The sequence below is a fragment of the Rhinolophus sinicus genome, linkage group LG02 (genome assembly GCF_036562045.2).
Source record: "Rhinolophus sinicus isolate RSC01 linkage group LG02, ASM3656204v1, whole genome shotgun sequence".
NCBI lineage: Eukaryota > Metazoa > Chordata > Mammalia > Chiroptera > Rhinolophidae > Rhinolophus > Rhinolophus sinicus.
The window spans coordinates 2,160,050-2,179,392 of record NC_133752.1 but is presented as its reverse complement, the minus strand read 5'-3'; the positions used below and the strand labels follow the sequence as shown (position 1 = coordinate 2,179,392).

Here is a 19,343-nt window from a genome sequence, read left to right as displayed (position 1 = left end):
TGCAGCCTTGGATGTGAGAGCCCACCTCCTTCCACTGGAGAGGGGCTGCCAGGCCAGGGCAGGCACTGGATGTGTGTGTTTAGGACAGAATCTAAATTGGGAGTCGGTTTGGGGGTTCTTAATTTTTTCTGCCTCTTAGCCAATTACAGCACAAGAACTTTGAGTATATATACCTTACACTTATGTAAAACATTTCATTTAAAGACAAAAAAGACCTGCTCCTTCTCATGCAAGAGGGGAGGTTGGAATCTGGTGACCTGGAATATCCTCCTTCCAGCCCTAAGGGGAGTTTAGGCAGGGCGAAGGTCTAGAAGGTACCTCCACTCCAGCGGCTTAAGGACTGACTGCTGCACAGGACACTTAGATTACAAAGGTTTATTTAGAAAATAGTTTGGTTGTTGGGCTGTCATTTTTGGCAAACATTTAAATACTTTCAGCAACCAAAGACTGTCAGTGCCCTCTTTCCTCCCCCCAGGCAGCCACCCCCACTAGGTCCTGGGGAAGTCAGCCCTTGCTCAGAGGTGGATGGGGGTAAAGGTGTGCGTCTGGAGGGGCTCTGTTCTCCCCCCACACCCCGTTTGGGAGGTTGCAAATGCCTGTGGTCTAAGACCCTGACCTCACAGCCATACCTCATCAGGGCGCCAGGAGATGGATCCAGACCTGGAGCCCCAAAAGCAGCCCCTTGCTGAGGCGGAAGACAGAAAGATCTCCCCTTTCTCCTCCCCTCTCCCGGAGGGCCCTTGGGTCTCTCAGGCCGTGCACGCTCCTGCTCTGCGCGCCCTGGAGGTCAATCCATTCCGGGTCTCTGGGGGAATCTAATCCCGCTTTCTTCTGGAGGCCACCCCCAGAGTGTCCGCGGGAGGCGGGGCGGGCAGGTCACTGCCTGAAGCCCCTTCGCCTCCTTCGGAAGAGGATGTGCTTGAAGGAGCGCCGGAAGTCCTGGTTGAAGACGGTGTAGATGACCGGGTTCAGCGAGCTGTTGCAGTAGCCGATCCAAAAGAAGAATTTGAAGAGCGGGTCGGGCACCTGGCAGGCCTCGCGGCAGATGCCGTACAGGCTGTAGCTGAAGAAGAAGGGGAACCAGCACAGCACGAACACGCCCATGACCACGGCCAGCACGAAGGTGAAGCGCTTCTCGCGCGCCTGGGCCACCTTTCGGCGGCACACGCTGCTGCGCGCCCGGCGTCGGCGCGACAGGAAGAACTCGACGGAGCGCGAGCTGGCGCGCGACAGGCGCCCGCTGGGGCCCGGGGACCTCGCGGCGGCCGACGATCCCCGCTCGGCGGACCCCGGTCCGGGAGCCAGCGCGTCGGTGCCGCCCGCACCCATATCGCCACCCTCGCGCCACCGCCCGCCCCGCCGCAGCGCGCCCCGGCGCCGCGGCCTCTCGGCTGCAGGGCTGCTGTCCTCTAGTTCCACGTCGGCGCGCGGGCGGCGCGGGGCCGCGCAGTGCCCGTTCTCGCCCGCGCCCGCCGCCGCACCCAGCCCGTTCTCCGTGGTCGGGGACGCGCCGTCGGGGCCCATAGTCGTGCGCTTCTCACTGAACGTGCGTGTGCGCAGCTTGGCCACGCGGTAGATGCGCACGTAGACCAGGACCATGATGAGGCAGGGAGCGAAGAAGGAGCCGATGCAAGAAGACAGGATGTACCAGGTCTCGTCGTTGAGGCCACACTGCGGATAGGCGGCGCCGTCGGGCTGGCGGTAGAGCGAGACAAGCGGCGGGAAGGAAATGACGGCCGAGATCAGCCACACAGCCACGATGGTGGCTTTGACGCGGCGCGGCGTGCGCTTCAGGTTGTACTCGACGGCCTGAGTCACGGACCAGTAGCGGTCCAAGCTGATGGCGCACAGGTGCACGATGGACGAAGTGCAGAAGAGCACGTCGAGGGCCAGGTACACACCGCACCACACCTGCCCGAAGTACCAGTAGGCCATAAGCTCGTTGGCCAGCGAGAAGGGCATGACCAGCGTGGCCACCAGGATGTCGGCCGAGGCCAGCGACACCAAGAAAAGGTTCTGCGGTGCACGCAGCGCCCGGCTGGTCAGCACGGCGATCACCACCAGCACGTTGCCCACCACGGTGAAGACGATGAGAAAGCCCACCACGGCCGACAACCCCGCCACGGCGCCCACCGAGTACTGGCCCGGTGGCGGCCCCCAAGCGGCCCCCGAGGCGTTGGCGGCCCCGCCGCTGCCCCCCTCGCCGGCGCCGCTCGCGTTGGGGCCCGTCGCCGCCGTCAGCGCCGCCGCCAGCGCTGGGGACGCCATGGTCCTCCCGCGAGCTACGCGGTCCCGCCTGGAGCCGGGACGCGGTCGCGGCAGCTCAGGCGTCCCCGAGCCCGGGTCGGCGCCGGCATCGCCGCCTGCTCCTCGGGCGCGCCCGCCAGGGACCGCGGCGCTCCGCAGTCGGCCCTCGGCCGTGGTGGCTCGGCAGGCGAGCGGCGCGCCGGAGAGCGTGGCTGCCGGGCTCCCCGCAGCTGCCGCGCGCGTAAGTGCAGAGCAGGAGGCGCCGGGAACAAGCGGCGGCGCGGCGGCGGGGGGAGGGGGCAGGTCCTGGGGTCCTCGCGCGGCCCCGCCCTCGGCCCCGCTCACGGGGAGCGCCCCGGCCGCAAACCCACGGCGACGCAGCGCCCCAGCGGGCGGGCCCCAGCGGCTTTGCGGCCCCGGCGCTGGGCCGAGGCGCAGGCTGCAGGCGGCGGCGGCCCAGGCGCTCCGCCTCCCATCCGGCCGGCTAGGGTTCGGCGCGCCGGGGCGCGGGCCACCGCTCCTCCCGGCCCCCGCGCGCAGCCTCCGGCTCCAACTTTACTTTCCTGGGCAGGGCGCCGGCGCCGCGTCCTCCTCCAGCTCCTCCTCCTGCTGCTCCCGGCGCTGGCGTCCCCCGCGGTCGGTGCCCTGCCGTGCGGGCGCCGCCTCGCCCGCCGGAGCTGCGCCGCCGCCGCCGCCGCCACCGCTGCCTCCTTCGCCGCCGCCGCCGTGCGCTGGCGCGAGTGCAGCCACCGAGGTTCGGCTTCCAACTTGGGTAGAGTTGCGCAGCGGGGCGGGGCGTGGGCGGGCGGGGCGGCCTGGCCCGCAGACCAGCGCGGCCAGCCCAGGAACTGCGGGCCCACAGCCGGAGCCCGCGGCTGCCTCGGCGAACCTGCCCGCGCGGCGCCAGGGAGGAATCCGGGCGGTGGCGCGGGGCGCGTGCGCTCGGCGAGGGCGCCCTCTCCAGGGCCGTCTGTAGTCTGCGGGACGGGGCTGAATGCCCGCTGGCCAGCGAGGTGAGTTCCCCAGCCTGCTCTTTCTAAGACGGGAGCCTCCTCACCTCCCCGGGGCACAAGCACACGCGCGCGCGCACACTCACGCAGCACTGGCCGGCTGGGGGTCCGCGGCCTGAGTGGAGAGCCAGCCTTTCGCTGGCTGGGCGCACAGCGGTCCTCCAAGTGCGGGGTCGGGCCCCATCTCTGGTCGGTGCTCTCGGGCAGAGCCACCTCCACTCCCCCGGCCTCAGGTCCCTCCCCTGTCGGCTTACTTGAATCCTGACAGCGGTGCGTGTGGAAGACCTGGGCAGGCTCCCAAGCTCTGCACCCCTGTTGGCAATTATTGAAGTTTAATCTTTATGCTACGTGTGCCAGCTTTTAAAGGATGGGGGTGGTGGTGTTCAAAATGACTGCCTCTGACCAACACCCAAAAGCAAGTCGTCTGCTTGAAGGGCGGTTTTGCTGGGGCGTCTCATTCCTGCCGGTTTAGGGGCGAGTTGTTGAGGTATCCTCGCTTACACCTGGCCCACATCCCTGTGCATTTGTTCCGCAGACGTGTACCATCACTCTGTGGCCCAAGTCGGGTGCTGGTCCCTGCCGCCAGGGCGAGGCAGCCCCAGGTCTGTGGGAGACAGATTCTGGGGGGAGGTTGAAGTTCCTGGGGCCTGACTTTCTCAGCTGGACCAGCTGGAGGAACTTTCCCCTTCCAGAACTACACCCAGCCTGGTGGGCAGCTCCCCCTGCATCCTCAGATGGAGTGGGCAGACTTAGGCAGCCATTCCTGTGGCTGGGGGGAGGGGGATGCTTCTGAGTAGTAGGGGGCATGTCAGAGAGTGATGGGAGCAACTCCCCAATCCCCAGTGATGCCTAGAAATGTCGGTGGTTTGGGGGCTGCTTCCTTTTTCTCTGAGCTCCCCAAGGGCTCAAAGGGCCTTACACAGGAGAGCTCGGTGGTCTTAGCAGAGATGCCCAGGGTGGAGCCTCACCATCCTTGTTAACCACGTGACACCCGGGAGGAGGGGGTTGAGCTAGAGCTGTGCCAGGAATCAGACATTGCAGCTGGTGGGCCTGCCCCAGAGGAGCTAAACATCCCAAGCCAATCCTGGGCATTTCTGCACTTTGAGGAGCAAAGCCATGACTGCATGTGAGAAGCGTGTGACCCAGGGAAGTCGGAGGGCCACCATCCTTGTGAAAGGTCCCCCTGGTTCTGGAGGCCTAACAGGTTCCTCTGATCAGGGCACCTGGGGGTACATTTTGCAGGGAAGACCCACACACACCTGTGTCCTCCATCGTCGGCACGCACTGGACATGTCTGTATTGTGCCCTCCGTCTTGAGGTGCTTACCATCTGGGACGGACTGTGCCCCACAATGAGAGGGGTGTGATGAATGCCATCAATGCCTGGGAGTGGGGTTGGCCAGGAAGGCTTCCTGGAGGAGGTGACCTCTGAGCTTGGAGAATGAAGGGGAGTTCTGGGGAGGTGGGAGGCCCCTGTGGGCTGTGCTCCCTGGGGTGAGAATGGGCTTTGTCTTGGAGGCACGGGGAGCCAGAGGAGTTTCCAGAAGAGAGAAGTGGCAGCCGTCTAATGTAGGTTTTGGCAACATCTTCCCCTCCCCCAGCACCCAGCTAGCCTTGGGGGGCTCCTCCAGACCATGAAGGCTTCTCATATTGTGAGGAGCACTTTGGGGGATGCATGGGGACATCCAGGGTCCTGGTTCCACTTGATACCTCACATGGTCACAAATAAGGGTGGCATAGCATGGGGAATTTGGAAGAAAAAGGATACAGAGCAGCTAGGGCCCAAGGCAGACAGGACTTCCCACTGCCCAGGAAGCAGCTCTCGCAGCCAGCCCAGGCTGGGGCCATCTGGAATGCCTGGCCAGCTCAGTGACCCAGGCCCCTGGGGATGCCTGTCTGGCCTTTTGATCTCAGTCTGCAGATATCGCACTGCTGGCAACCTCTCCATGGCATGACCTGGGAGGAGCAGGAGGAAGTGCCTCACCCATGGATCCAGGGCCCAGACTCGAGGGGTGGAGGAGAGCTGGGTGTCCAAGCGGTCCTTGGGGTAGACTGGTGCTTGGCTGGGCTTTGGGGCTGTGCGGAACGCAGGCTTACCTGCGTGCACCAGAGGCTCAGGACCACAGCTGTTGGAAAGGGAGCCGGGGCAGCTTCTTACCCCAGGCATTGATAGTTAGGGATCCTGTAACAGGCAAAACAGCATGGGCCAAGGAAGACTGCCCCTGTGAGTCACTGATGGCCAGGCCTGGGTTTGGCAGGACCCGGAGGGATGACGAGGAGGGCACTGTGAGGCGTCAGGCTGGTGGGGAGAGGGAGGGGGACATCTCAGAAGGGGGGCATCCCGGGCCTGCCAAGGCACACTTGCCCTTCAGCCCACCATAACCAGTGGGGCCCAGAAGGGGTTGGTCCAGCCCTGGCTATATACGCCCTGGGGATATTGGATCCCTGGCCCCCACTGCTATGAGGCATTTGAATGCACGTCTGCTGGGGGCACACCTCCTGGGATGCCGTGTTCTGTGCTCCATGGGGGCCTCAGCTCAGGTGGAGGGCAGCTTGTCTCCTTGCACACACAGGTATGCCCACATTCACATGTATACACGTGTCCACCTGCACACATACCCATGCACACATACATGCCCACTTATGCTTGCATGTCCTTGTGCACCTGCACACACATACCATGTATATGCACATGTACATGATTCAGTGCATCACAAATACTCTGGCGCACACATAACGTGCACTTCCATGTCCGTGCACCACAAGCAGGCATTTACATGACCCACACACCATATACCTCCATGTGCATGTCTTGTACACACATGTCCTCTGTACACACCCCCATGCATGCACACACGCACTTGTGCTCCCACACACAGATGTGTGCACACACATGCACAGGGGCCTCACACCCTCCTAGGCTGCAGGGAGTATTTTTGTTGCCCGTTGCGGGCAGCTCTTCCCAGGTATCAGGCTGGCTTCTGCCTCGTCCTCTCTTCCTGCTACCTCCACCGGCCTCGTTCAGCGGCAATTTAGCCTGCTGACTCCAGGCTGTGAGTCCACGTGACCTCCGAACCTTGGTACGTGCTGCTTTCCAGGCTGGCAACCCTTTGCCCCGACTATGCCTGTGACTCCTCATCCTTCCAAACGCGGTGCGTGAGATTCCTCCCCAGGGGGCCTCCCTGATCTCCCAGGCTGGATTCGAGCCCCCTTGCTGTCCTGTGTGCCCCTTGGGTGGGCCATCATCAGTGACCATGTCTTCTCTCGGCTGTGGGCTCTTGAGAACAGGCCATGTCTCCGTCCCACTGCCTGGTGCCAGGCCCAGCTCACAGCTCACAATAGGAGCTCAATGAGTGTGTGGGGGGGGCACGGGTGGTACAAAGGGCAAGGTTGGGACCCCTGCGTGTTGCTGGTGTCCAGCCTCAGCCACACTGGATGCCTGCCCTGTGCTGGGTGCGGGAGAAGAAGGACTGGCAGAGTACAGAAGAGCTGTGTCCCTGCCCAGCAGGTCCTTTCAGCCTCTGTTCGATGGAGAGTGGAGTTGCTGAGTGTGGAGTGAAGCTCCTGCTCATTCCCTTACTTGCTATCAGGCAGCAGGAGGGCCTCCAGCCTCCCCAGGCCTCAGTTTCCCCATCTGTAGGATGGGGGTATTGGACTGGATATTTCTAAGGCCCATGTGGGCTCTGCTTCCAGTTGGGTTCTTGCTCCTGGAGGTGGACGTGTGTCTGGTCTGCTGTCCTGCCCTCGGTTGGCACTGCAGGGGAGGGGCAAGGCCCCAGTTAGGGAGAAGAGCCCTTTCTGCTTAGCTGGCTGGTGCGGGAACAGAGGGAGCCAGCTTAGCTTTCCAGCCTCCAGACCAAGGGGACTTTTTTTCTCTTTGGAGCTGAGCTGAGGATTTTTCCCCCCATGTTTATTTGAAATTTCATTTTTACAGATGAGGCAAGGAAAAACGAGGCTTGCTTCTCTCCCTGCCCCTCCCTGAAGAATTCCAGAACCGCTTTGTCTTGTCAGAATGTGGCCAGGGCTGGCTGGCCTGGAGCCTGGCTCTCCAGCACCAACCCGCAGACCGAATCCATTGCAATATTGATCACATTGATGGATTTGGCACAGCTGAGTCCTTATAGAGCTGGCGGAAGTCCCTCTGGAGAGAGTTGCTTTGGGGACTGTCTTTGATTTGCAATGAGTATAATAGATGAGAGCAGTGGGTCGGCATGTCTTATTGAGCACCAGCTATGTACCTTGCTCAGCACAAAGCCGGCCAGGGTTCAAGCTTGGCCCCCACTGCCCTGGCTGCCACTCGGCCTTCTCATGGCTCCCCTGTCTCCAGCCTGCCCCTCAGGCAGCTGGCTCCAGGCCTGAACAGGTCCAACCTCCTGGGGCTTGCTGTTGCCCAGACACCTGAGTCTGGCACTCAAGGCCCCCGTCGGCCTGGCCTCACCCCATAACCAACCCTTATCCTTTCAATTGTTTACTCATTCTCCAGACATTCCCAGGGCATCTTCTGTGTGCCAGCCTTTGGGGGGTACAGAGTGACTAGGCCAGGGGGTGGCCCTGGAAGACCTGACCTCCTGTCCCCGACCCTCCTGGGCCCAGAGCCTGACCTCTGGGGTCAGGCTAACCAGGTGTCCCTGACCTCTGGAGGCCACCTTCCCTCCTTGGTCTGTAAATGGTGACGAGGGTGTCCCTCCCCGGCTGATGGGCGAGCTCTCCTGAATGACGTCTGCAGGGCTGTGAGCCAGGGCCTGCTCGTCACGGAGGCCCAGTACACTCCTGCCACTGTTGCCACTCCCTGGGTACGGGACACCTGCTCTTGCCTGTCACCCACCTGAGCAGTTGGGAAGTGTTCTCCAATACCCCTCAGCCCTGAACTCCTAGGAACCCCCCTCAGGGTACCATGGCTCATGTGGCCATGCTGGCCCTTGGCATCTCCTGGAGATGGCTCTCATGAAGTGTCATGGTATAGTGTCCACTCCGGCCACCCTCCTGTCCCCAGTCCCCGGAGCCCCTGCCCATCGGCAGTGCTTACAGAAGCCACCATTAGGGAGCGCTTCCCCCAAGCCAGGCCTGTCCTGAACAACCCGTGGGTGGTGGGCCCGTTTCACCCTCTTTGTGCTCCTTTGGGCTGTGCTATGTGATCATCCCATTCTGCAGATGAGACTGAGGCCGAGGGACTTTGTTCAGGATCACACGTGGTATGAGCCCAGGGCAGTGTGACTCCCCTCTGTCCCACTGTTGTCACGCTGCCCAACATCCTTTCACTTTTATCTCAAGTCTCCTCCAGCCACTGGCCTTGATGTGGGGCGGCCGTGGAAGGCCTGGAGGGTGTTTAAGGGATGGATGGATGGATGGATGGATGGATGGATGGATGGATGGATGAAGTAGATGCTAGGGAACTTCATAAACTGTCAAGGTGTAGACAAGGATTGCGATCCTATCTCAGCCACTGAATCATTGTGTGATTGGACAAGTCACCTGCCCTCTCTGTGGCAGCGGACTCAGAGGTCCTACTAGATATTTGTCTGCTGCAGGCTGGCAGGTGCCACCAGGAGAGGAGAGGAGAGGAGAGGACAGGAGAGTCAGGCTGGGCTGGGCAGCTCAGGACTCCAAGCAGAGCTTAGAGACACAAACCCTGCTGGGCCTGCAACTGCTAACGAGCTGGGGGACCTTGGGCAAATGGCACAACCTCTCTGAGCCTCCTAATAGCATCTGAAGAATTAACTGTACCAGGTGCCTAGGAGGATAACACCTTTGCCCGTCAGTCCTGGGAGGGAGTCAGGCCTTGCAGGAAGGCTGATGTGAGATTTGTCTACATATGTCACTGTACTGCTTCAATTTTTCTGACAGTTTGAGTTACTTTGGCAAATAAAAAATTCTAATAAAAAAGAACTCAGAGCTTACCATTGCTGGTACTTCGCAAGGTCCAGTATGACATAGTTAGTATTGTTATCGCTATTGTCTCCCAGCTGATGGAGTCCACTCTGTGACATCCCTTCACACCCGACCCAGCCTCTGCTTGCTTGCACACCACGGGCCATGGGGAGCTCACTGCTTTGTCAGCAGCCCACTTCATCCTAGGATAGCTCTGATTATTTTTGACATTGAGCACACGGTTTCAGTGTCCCTCTCTGCCAGGCTCTGTGCTGGCCTTGGGGACACAGAGGTTAGCCTAGTGCCTGCTGTGGAGGTGACCCAGGCTGCCTTTCTAGAGAGAAGTGTGTGGCCACCGGAGGGGCGATCTGGTTTGGGGGGAGTAAAAGGGCTTCCTGGAGAGGGGGCTCTGTACTTGGCCTTGACAGTGAAGGGGAGCAGCCCTTGGCCAAGCAAGTTGCTTTCTTCCCCTTCCCCATACACTGCCTTTCCCCACCTTAGCCAGGCTGGTCCTGGCCCCCCAGAGGTGACCTTGGCATTGGCACATGACTGCTTGGACCTGTCCAACTCCCTCAGGGGCCAGGCCGCCAGGCCCTGCATCCAGGGCTCTTTCCTCTGGAGACCTGCAGGGAGCTATCAGGACGTTAAGCAGATTTGAGAGCTTCTCATTTTATTTTACCCTCACAGGACCTCTGAGAGCTGGGTGCTATTAACAGCCCACTTTGCAGAGAGATGAAAAAACATGGAGGCTTTCGCAAGCAGACATGCTGCCAGGTCCCCAGTGAATGTTCTGGTAGTTCGGGGCGCTGGCTTAGACCCCTGCCCCATTTGGCCTCTGCCCACAGTGGATACCTTCAAGGTGACCACTCACTCTAACAAAGACCTCTGGGGGGGGTCCATACCAGAAGCTTCTCTCCCCAAAATGGTCTCCGTGGTGACCCCCAGGTAACCACATCTATCCCTGTGCTGGGGCTGCTGTCTCCCCTTAGCCTGTTGGGGACGAGCCCCCAACCCCGTTGCCCAGCGTGGTGAATGAGCCAGTGACGCTGGCTTTGTTAGACTTTCTCTGCAAGTAAGGCAGTTTTATTCCTGCTTTGTAATGGAGACAGTCGGGGCCCAGAGTGTACCCAGCCTGACTTCTCACCTAAGCCACGTTCTTCCCGCCAACTGCGTTTCCTCTTGTTCACTGAGCACCAGATGTGTGCAGGGCTTGGAAGGGGAGAAAGTGATGTAGATCCTGCCCCTATTGTAAGCAGAGGTTGCAGACAGGGCGCTGCCTGCTCTCGTGCTGGAGGGGACAGCGCAGGCCTCAGGGAAACGGGGCAGGTGCTCACGTGTGCAGGTGACATGGGGGGCATCCGCCTGCTGGCTAAGGGGCTGTCCTCTCTCTCCATCCTGAGGCCTTCAGGGGTTAAATAAAGGAGAGTAATTTCCTGCCCATGATTTGTGACCCTGATCGTAGAAGACATGCTTCAGAGCTAGAGGGGGCGTCAGAGATATTTCTCTTTTGTTTGGCTTTGATTTTTTTCAGATAGGAAAATGCAAAAGAACCTTTGGCGTGTTTGAGAAAATAAGCTAAGAATGGTCAGGTTCACACTGACCCTGTGAAGCTTGTCCAGTTTCCTATGCTGGTCCTGATTCCCAAGTGTTTCTGGAAGGCAGGGAGGCAGGCCCAGCCGTCTTCACCCCGCCTGGAGCCCTGGAATGTTTATGCTGGAACCTGGACACCATGGGCTCAAACTCAGCAAGACCTGATGTTTTCTTCTTGAGTTTTCCCTTCCCAGAAAGGCTCTGATTTAAACCAAAAATTCATCACAGGAGGGAACGGGACTGGCCTAAGATTTAGGATTGTAAGTCAGGGTACAGGCGATGCTGCTGTAACAAGGCGAACTCAAAAGACAGCAGCTCTGGCCACCATCATGCCCATGGTCCACCCAGTGGGGTGGGAGAGCATGGTCCACCAATCACAGGGCATCCTCATCTGGAAGTTGCACACAGCCCTTGTGCTAACATCCCATTGGTCAGAATGTGGTCACATGGCCACTTCTGCAAGGGAAGCTGGGAAATGTAGTCTAACAGGGTGGCCACATGCCCAAGATAAATGTATTGAGGGTTTCCAGACGTGGGCACTACTGACATTTGGGCTGGTACTTAATTGTTGTAGGGCCGGATGGCCTGAAGGATATTTAGCAGCATCCCTGGCCTCTAATGCCAAGAACAACCCCTACCCCTCGCTGTGACAGCCAAAAATGTCCTCAGACATTGCCAGATGTCCCCTGGGGGCAAAGCCACTCTTAGTTGAGAGCCACTGGGCCAGATCGAGGATCCCGAACTCCAGTGTCCACAGCATCCAGGCAGGAGGAGGGCTGGGCTAGGCTGGGGCGAGCCCATTGAGCAGGCCGCACCAGGACAGGACAGCTGCCTCTGGCCTCCACCCTGCCAGTTCTCGTGCTGGACGAGGGCAGACATATGGATTTTCATGTGAAATATCCTAATTGCTTACGGATAGCACCTAATTAAAAAAGGGAGGAAGCTGTGTGGTTGCTACGGGTTGAATTGTATCCTTCCATAAAGATATGTCTATGTCCTAACGCCAGAATCTGTGAAGGTGGCCTTATTTGGAAATAGGGTCCTTGCAGATGAAGTCAAACTCAATGAGGTCATACTGGAGTGGGTGAGCCCTAATTCAAATGGCTGGTGTCCTTATACGGGAGGAAAAGACACACACACAAAGAAGAAGGCCACGTGAAGACAGAAGCAGCCTGGAGTGATGTGGCCACAAGCCCAGGACGGCTGTAGCCACCAGAAGCTGGAAGAGGCAGGAAGGACTGTCCCCTGGAGCCCCAGAGGGAGGTGGCCCTGCCGACACCTTGACTTCCGACTCCAGCCTCCAGCACTGTGAGAGAGTACACGTCTGCTCCTTTAAGCTATCCAGCTTATGGACTTTGTTGTGGTAGCTACAGAAAACAAATACCGTGGTCCACTGCTTATCTGTGCCTCCGGGCTGCAGGCTTCCTGGAGCCCCCACCCCCAGCTTGGGGGGCTGGTCTGTGGGTCTGGCTTCAGCATGTCATTTGAGCCCAGCTGCACAAAGTGGAATGCAAAGCTGTCAGACCCTTACATCTGGGGGTCATCGGGACAGTGGGGCAGGCCACATGGACACGGCCAGTCACAAACCAGCAGAGCTGAGCCTGTAGCCCGCACAGAACCTGGCCTGGAGCAGGACTGGTGTTGAGCAGCCAGCAGAAGTCCCTCCCGCCCTGGCTGCGGTGCTGACGGCTCCTCTCAGACCTTCAGTTTCCTCATCTAGCAAATGGGGACAATCAAATTTGCTTTGACAGGACAGAGCCTCCCTAAATGAGTGTCGCTGAGTGAGTGTGCATATCAAACGGCCATCCACACACTTGCTTCTTCATGCAGGTACTGTGACCAATATCTATGAAGTGCCACTGTCACTGTTCTCTCAACTTGCAGCCCCCAGTGTCACTCCACGGCTCTCTTCCTCCAGCCCGAGCTCCTGGGTCTGCTCCTAGTCTGATGCCCTATACCCGTAGGTCGTTTGCCACACCTCAGGCCTCAGTTTACCCCTCTGAATGAGTGGCTTGCCTCCGATTCTCTCAGGAACCCCCCAGCTCTAAAAATTCTAATTAGGCAGGATTCTGTTCAGGCGAGCTGGAATTATGAGCTATTGTTATGCAAGAATACAGGAGTACAAAGATACTTTCAAAAATGGAGCAGAACAAAAGATTAAGTAGATGGCATCATACTTACGCTGGTATTATACTTAGAGAAACTATTTTAAAACCAAAGTACTTTTTACTGCAGTGTTAATAGGAATTGCCCTGAGAAACCATGTTTGACTTTCACAAAAGGTTTGTATCGACAGGACATGTTAGCATTCCATTTCTACGAAAGAGGAGTAGTTAGATGCCTCATTCCAGATATTGTTTCAATTATAGCAGGGGGAAAAAAAACATGTACCGGGGGTGTCCAAAAAATGTATACACGTTTTAAGAGATGTTATCTATGCTCCGGCAGTAGTTTGCCATCTTCATAAGTGTCTGGACGCTGATGGGAACCACTTTGAGCACCTCTTATAACTGCAAAAGTCAAACGTGACTTGTATTCATCTTTTGTTATCGGTATATATTGAGTATTACAATTAATACAGTTTTTCCTTTTCTTAAAACGTGTATACATTGTTTTGGCACCCTCTGTATATAGTATACATGAATTCTGTGAGGAAGCAAGTGTCGCTTTTTTATACCAAGAAGGCGCACTTCCCAGTCTGCTAACAGCCTCACAGCAGCAGGAAGCCGGTGCCCCAGGAGGCTGGCAGCCCCTGGCTGCTGCTCTGGGAGGGAGCGAAGGGATGCATGCCTTACGATGGGAAGCAGGTGCACTTGGGAAATTGAAAGCATCACCTGGTGTGGTTGCTGGTGTCCAGGAGGGGGCGACAATCTAATGGCCCAGCCCCTCCAGACTGGTCACCAGAGCTTGAAGCCTTGATGGGGACAGAAGGACTGGGTCCCAAGCTATAGACTTGGGCATCAGCCTCATCCCCAGTGACGGGCTGGCCATTGATTCTCACCCCAGCCCTCCATCGGCTGCCCACAGGAGCTGCCCGAGAGGGATCTGTGCAGATGGAACTGTGAGCACCCCCTCCCTACTGCTGTCACTGGCAGGAGGAAGTCCAACCCGTGCCTAGAACTCACCTGGCAGTGCATTGGCACCTGCACCTCTCCCCTCCTGGCCTGGCACGCTCCCTTCCAGGAATGCTGACCCCTCTGCTCTTCCCTGGTGCCCTGTGCTTTCCCACCTCCATACCTTTGTGTGTGTGGTTCCTCTGCACAGAGCACCCTTCCCACCATGACCTTCATGGCTCACTCTTCCTCATATGTCAAGATCACCTCTGCCACCTCCTCCAGGAAGCCCTCCTGGGGCTCCTAGGACACCTGAGAGCTGCCAAGGGCCTATTATGGAGGGAGAGGTGCTCCTTGTCTCACTGTCCCAGGTGCCTCTCCCTGTGCTTGGGCTCCTCAGAGCAGGGACCCAGGTGCTCCACCTGCAGGACCCCAGGCCCAGCACATGCTGGAATCCTGAGTGACTGATGGTTGGATGGATGGACAGACAGAGGGATGGATGGGTAAGTGAGGAGCATAGAGGAAAAGCCCTCCTCTGAGTCCACGGCCTCCATCTACCCTTGCTGTGGACTGAGGAGGGAGAGTGGGCATTTCTCAAGGCCTGCCCACGTGTGTGTTTCCAGAGCCACACTGTCCCCACCCCTCCAGGCATGGCGCCAGCTGCCACCATCGCTGACTCTCCCTGTGGTGGCCCTGCTCCCTCTCCCCATGACCCTTCCGTGCACTGCCTGCTCCCTGACCCTGCACTAACCCAGGCTGGGAATGTCTGTTTAGCTAGATCTAACCAGACAGGCATGAGGTGGCTGCCACGGGCCCTTCCAGGCTCCATGGAGACATGGCGGCCTGCTGGCACACCCCAACTGCGTGAACGTGTGCCGGGGGCCTGACTGTAAACCTCAGTCTGAGGAGGCCTGCCCTGTGGGGCACCTGTGAGGGTCAGGTGAAAAGGGGGCAAACCCCCAGTGGCTGTCCCCCCCACCCACCAACCCCCAATTTGGAGACTGCTTCCTTGTTGCTTCAATTTAATTATAAATTCTGCTCGGAGCACTCGCTGCTGGAGGCCCCTTTCCAAATGACTGCCTGCTCACCCGTGCGTCCTGGCTGGAGCCCCACACTTCTCAAAAAGCAAGTGCACTGAACTCTCTGAGCAAGGCCAGCACACCCAGGAGCCGGCTTGCTGGGGAGATCAGGACTGGGGTGGTATCTCCGGCATCTGTACGTGACTCAGTGGAGCATTTCAGCTTACAGCAGAGCTGTGGGGGCTGCCGGCCAGCTAGCTACAGGCAGGCCTCCCCCAAGGTCATGCTCAGCTCTCTGACAGTGCACCCTGCCAGCTCCGGGGCCTCCTGAGGGAGCCAGAGGCCATCCACACCGGCTGGACCATCCTGCTCCCACCTGTGTGTCTCCAGGTCCAGTGCAGACTTGGGTAAAGGACACCGCAGATTCTCTCCTCTGCTCTCCCGGGCGCACCGTTCCCAGCTGGTCTTTGCTTGGATCCTGCCAAGGGCAAGTGCTCAGGTGAGGTTTGCAGGGCCTAGGGGCGTGGCCCGTGCCTGCTGCTGGGTGGAAGTGGGCACACCTGCTGGCCTGTTTGGATGCATGCTTCCGTGGGTGGGCCTTCCTGGTGATCCCCCGTGGCCGCATGCTTCCTGCAGCCTCCGTGCCTGATTGGGACAGCTCACGGTAATTTTCCCTGAACATCAAATGCACCTGGTGCGTTCTGCTGTCCCCTGGGAGATGGGCAGAGAACCCGAAACTGGCTGGCAGGAGAACCCAGGGAGGTCAAGGAGGCGGTCAGAACAGGACTGGGTGGTGTGTTGCAATGACCCCTTAAATAGTGCCCCGGGGGCAAGTGGGGCAGGTTCTACCCACACACCCAAACACATGGCTGTGATGGAGGCCAGGGTGGTGGCAGCAGGAGGCCCCACACTCCTGGCATGTGACAGTGTGACATGCTGGGCACACAGTGGAAACCGCCACGGGGTGGTGGAGGGGGGAGCGCGAGTGCAGGGCCAGCAGGTGCCGGGTCCCACTGACTGCTGCAGTTGCCATCAACAGCAACACCAGCAGCGCAATTTCTATTTGTTTAATCTGCTCTGCAGGACTCACAGGCCCCCTCGCTCTGAGGTCAGCCCGTGGGACGGGGTGCTCACGTCAGCGCTGGTGTTCGTGCAGGCCTTAGAAAGCCCCTGCCCTCCTCTAATTAAGCCGTTAGGAGTGGGTCTCCATGGAAACCACTTACTCAGATGCTCAAACAAATGAATATTTATTCAATTAGCCAGCACGGATGCTGGGGAAACCTGGCTTCTTGCCATGGCTATTGTGGGGGCTCCCGGGGAAGTGAGGTGCTGTTTTGGAGGACCCCCTGAGGCCTGGACCTTTCACCTACATGACCTAGTTCTCACAGCCCCCCTCCCAGACTGGCACCATCACCCCTATTGTATGGGAGACAGGAAGATTCAGCAGTATGTCCTCCCCGTAAGAGCCGGGCGTGGAGCAAGCACCCCGGAGGGTGTGGCTGGACCTGTGGCTCTCGCCGCAACATGAGCTGGCAGACTCCGGGTGACCCCAGGGAAAGCAGGGGGATGAGGCAGCGCTGACGTTTCTTAGGGACAGGCCCAGCGTCTGCTCACCTTCCAGCCTGGGTCTCTTGGATTGGGCACTGAACCCAGTCTCCTACCCAAGCCTGAACGCCCCCCTCAGTGGTGTCCAGCCTGCGTTTGTCTGCCTGCAGTGATGAGGACACAAAGGGGACCCTCAAGATGTGTTTGTCACGTTGAAGAAGGTTGAATTGAATTGGGCTGCAGTGAAATGAAATCACGTCCATGGCGGATGCGAGGCGCAAAGGAACAGGTCTCCGGCTCCCGCAGCCGTGCCCTGAGGCTCTGCAGACTGGAGCCACGTATTTGGGCTCAGGTGGAACCCAGTTAGACTCGGGCTTGACAGACACACGTTCAAATCTTGACTCTTGCCGGTGCTGGCTGAGGCTCTCCGTCCCTCAGTTCCATGTCTGCAAAGGGGGAATACAAATACCAGCATCTCAGGACGGCTGTGGACATCATTTGTTTCGTCTGATTAAGAAGCCGAGGGCTGGGGAAGGACGGCCCCACAAAGGTCTTCTCTGCTTTCCTGCCTCTGGTCCCCGGGACCAGCCTGAGCTCACACCTGCCTCCCTGGCTGCTTCTGACCTAAATGGACTGAGGAGCCACAGTTTGAGAAAGTGCTTTAGAATTCTGTCTGATTCCATTTCATCCCTGTCACAGCCTGGCAGAATAAATACGATGAACCCGCCTACAAAACTGTTTTATAACTGTATCGATGCCTAATTTATATAACATAAACCTGACCCATGACAAGTGTGTCTCAGAACTGCTGTGAAGATCAGAGTTTGGTAATGCTTTGTAAACTGTTAAGTGCAGTGTGCACGGAAGGGTTTATTAGCAGAGTAGCTTATTACTGTTTTCACTATACAAGCTGTATTATTATGGTGGGGTGTTCTGGCATCGTTATGTGAAGGGCTCCTGGGGGGGGCTCCTGGGGAGGGGTTGTGGGCTGGATGCAAACAGCAGCTCGACACGGATGTAACGTCTGGTTGCCTCGCTGGGACACTGCTAGACAGCACACGGCTGCTGCATTTTTTTTTAACATTTCATTTGGAAATAATTTCAAATTGCAGAAAAGTTGCAAGAATAAAAATAGTACAAAGAACACGGGATATGTTTCACCTGGATTCAATTTTTGCTAACATTTTGCCCCATTTATTTTATCATTGTTCTCTCTCTCTCTCTCCCTCCTCCTTCCACCCTTCCCTCCTCCCCGCCCCACGTGGGTGTGTGTGCTCTTTTTTCTCATCTGTTTATGGTCCAGCTGCCTGCCTCATAGCCCTGCACGCTTACAGAATAGACACGCTGGCGCCCATCACCCCAGTGGCATTGCCACCACTGCCCTGACACCTTTATCTAATCTACCACCCATATTCCCCTGGGGCCCACTGCCCCGATCGTGTCCTTTGTAGCCCTCTCTCTGGCACAGGACACTCTAGCATCAGGTACTGCATTTCTTTGTCTTGTCTCTTAGGCTTCCTTTCATCTGGAACATTTCCACAGTCTGTCTTTCACGTCACTGACGTTTTGCAGAATACAGGACTTTTTGAATAGAATGGCACTCACTTTGGGGTTTGGCTGGTTTCCTTGGGATTAGACCCAGCATATACGTTCCCAGCCGCAACACACAGGTGGTGTGTCCCTCCTCAGGCGCCACCCTCACGGCACATGCTGTCCACGGCCTCTCACTGGTAATGCTCCTGTAGGTGAGCTGGCCAAGGCGTTGTGTGATTTATCTGCCCTATAATTACTCTTTATTCCCTTGCAACTAATAAACAGTCTTGGAGGGAGAGTCTAAGACTATGGAAACAGTCTGCTTCTCATCACAATCTCTCCCTAGATTTAGCATCCATTAATGACTCGTGCTGATCCAATCTTTAGTTGCAAAATGTTGGTTTTCAAACCCAGCACTGCCCCCACATTTTATCAGTCGGCACCCAGCCTCCTACTGAAATGACAGCTCTTCTGTCTCATCTATGTATCTACATATCTATCTACCTATCTATGTATCTGTCATCCATCTATCATCTGTATCTATCTATCTGTCATCTATCTATCGTCTGTCTATCATCCATCATCTATAGCTATATATTTACCATCTATACCTACCTACCTACCATCTATCATCAGTCTGAACATTTATAATTCATTCCTGTACTTCACCATTTTGATGCTCAAACCATCCAGGCTTCAGCCGGTGGGAGCCCCGTCAGGCTGGCTGCTGAGTCCTTGACATGCCACCTTTTTGTTTAGCACCTGCTTGCTTCCTGGAATAACAAGATGTTCCAGGCTCATTCCGTGCTGTCCGTGCCCCGGCCCTAAAATCAGGCCTTTCCCCAAGGAGCCCTGGTTCCTTTCAGCGAGAAGTGTGTGGAGCCCAAGGTCTGGGCGTCCCGGGTCCCAGGCGCAGGGTTCTCTGCCTTTCAGCAGAGAGCCCAGGAGCTGTGTGCGCCACACACCCACATACAAATCGGCAGGCACACAGACATGCAGATGCACTTGGTGCACACGTTAGAAGTCATGCGTTCACACAGATACCTCCCCATTTCATAGCGCCCGCTCTCCGTCAGGGCGCCCGCTCTCCCTCCATCTCTGGGGTCCTGCAACGTTCCCGCAGCCACTTCAGAGTCGCTAAGTCCATTTTACTGCAAGAGAAAAAACTCATGACTAAAAGGTGTCCTGCTGTGTTCTCACTTTCCGCACCCTGCCCCTCGGCCTTACCCAAGGCTGAGGTGTGTGAACACACACCCTGCTCACAGAGACTTGGATTACTCCTTATTTCCTTTTTCTTTCCAGCGTGGCTGTGTTCTTGTCTGTGAAATACAACTGAGTCCATTTCCCCCCAGCTTGCTTTCAGTTCTGTGTTTCCCCTTCTCCTCCTTATGAACTGAATTGAGTTGAGTATGTAGACTATCGGCATGCTTCTGAAAGTCAAACAGCAGCCCAAACGTGTCCGGACGTGCCGCCCCTCCC

At 57.5% G+C, this 19,343-nt stretch overlaps 1 protein-coding gene and 1 long non-coding RNA gene across 2 annotated transcripts; one reads left to right on the top strand and one right to left on the bottom strand.

Moving 5' to 3' along the window:
- Positions 1-360: 360 nt before the first annotated feature.
- ADRA2C (adrenoceptor alpha 2C) lies at positions 361-2,357 on the bottom strand. The gene has a single exon (XM_019711473.2). It carries the CDS (start codon positions 2,266-2,268, stop codon positions 877-879), a length of 1,392 nt encoding a protein of 463 aa, XP_019567032.2. The 5' UTR covers positions 2,269-2,357; the 3' UTR covers positions 361-876.
- On the top strand, positions 2,267-17,480 carry LOC109434513 (uncharacterized). The gene is made up of 4 exons (XR_012492094.1): positions 2,267-2,277; positions 2,328-3,001; positions 15,177-15,285; positions 15,870-17,480. It is a non-coding gene; the product is annotated as an uncharacterized LOC109434513 (long non-coding RNA).
- Positions 17,481-19,343: the final 1,863 nt, after the last annotated feature.

What these genes read in the sequence shown, in the direction of transcription:
- ADRA2C (XM_019711473.2), bottom strand. Translation starts at nt 2,268, where the DNA reads ATGGCGTCCCCAGCGCTGGCGGCGGCGCTGACGGCGGCGACGGGCCCC.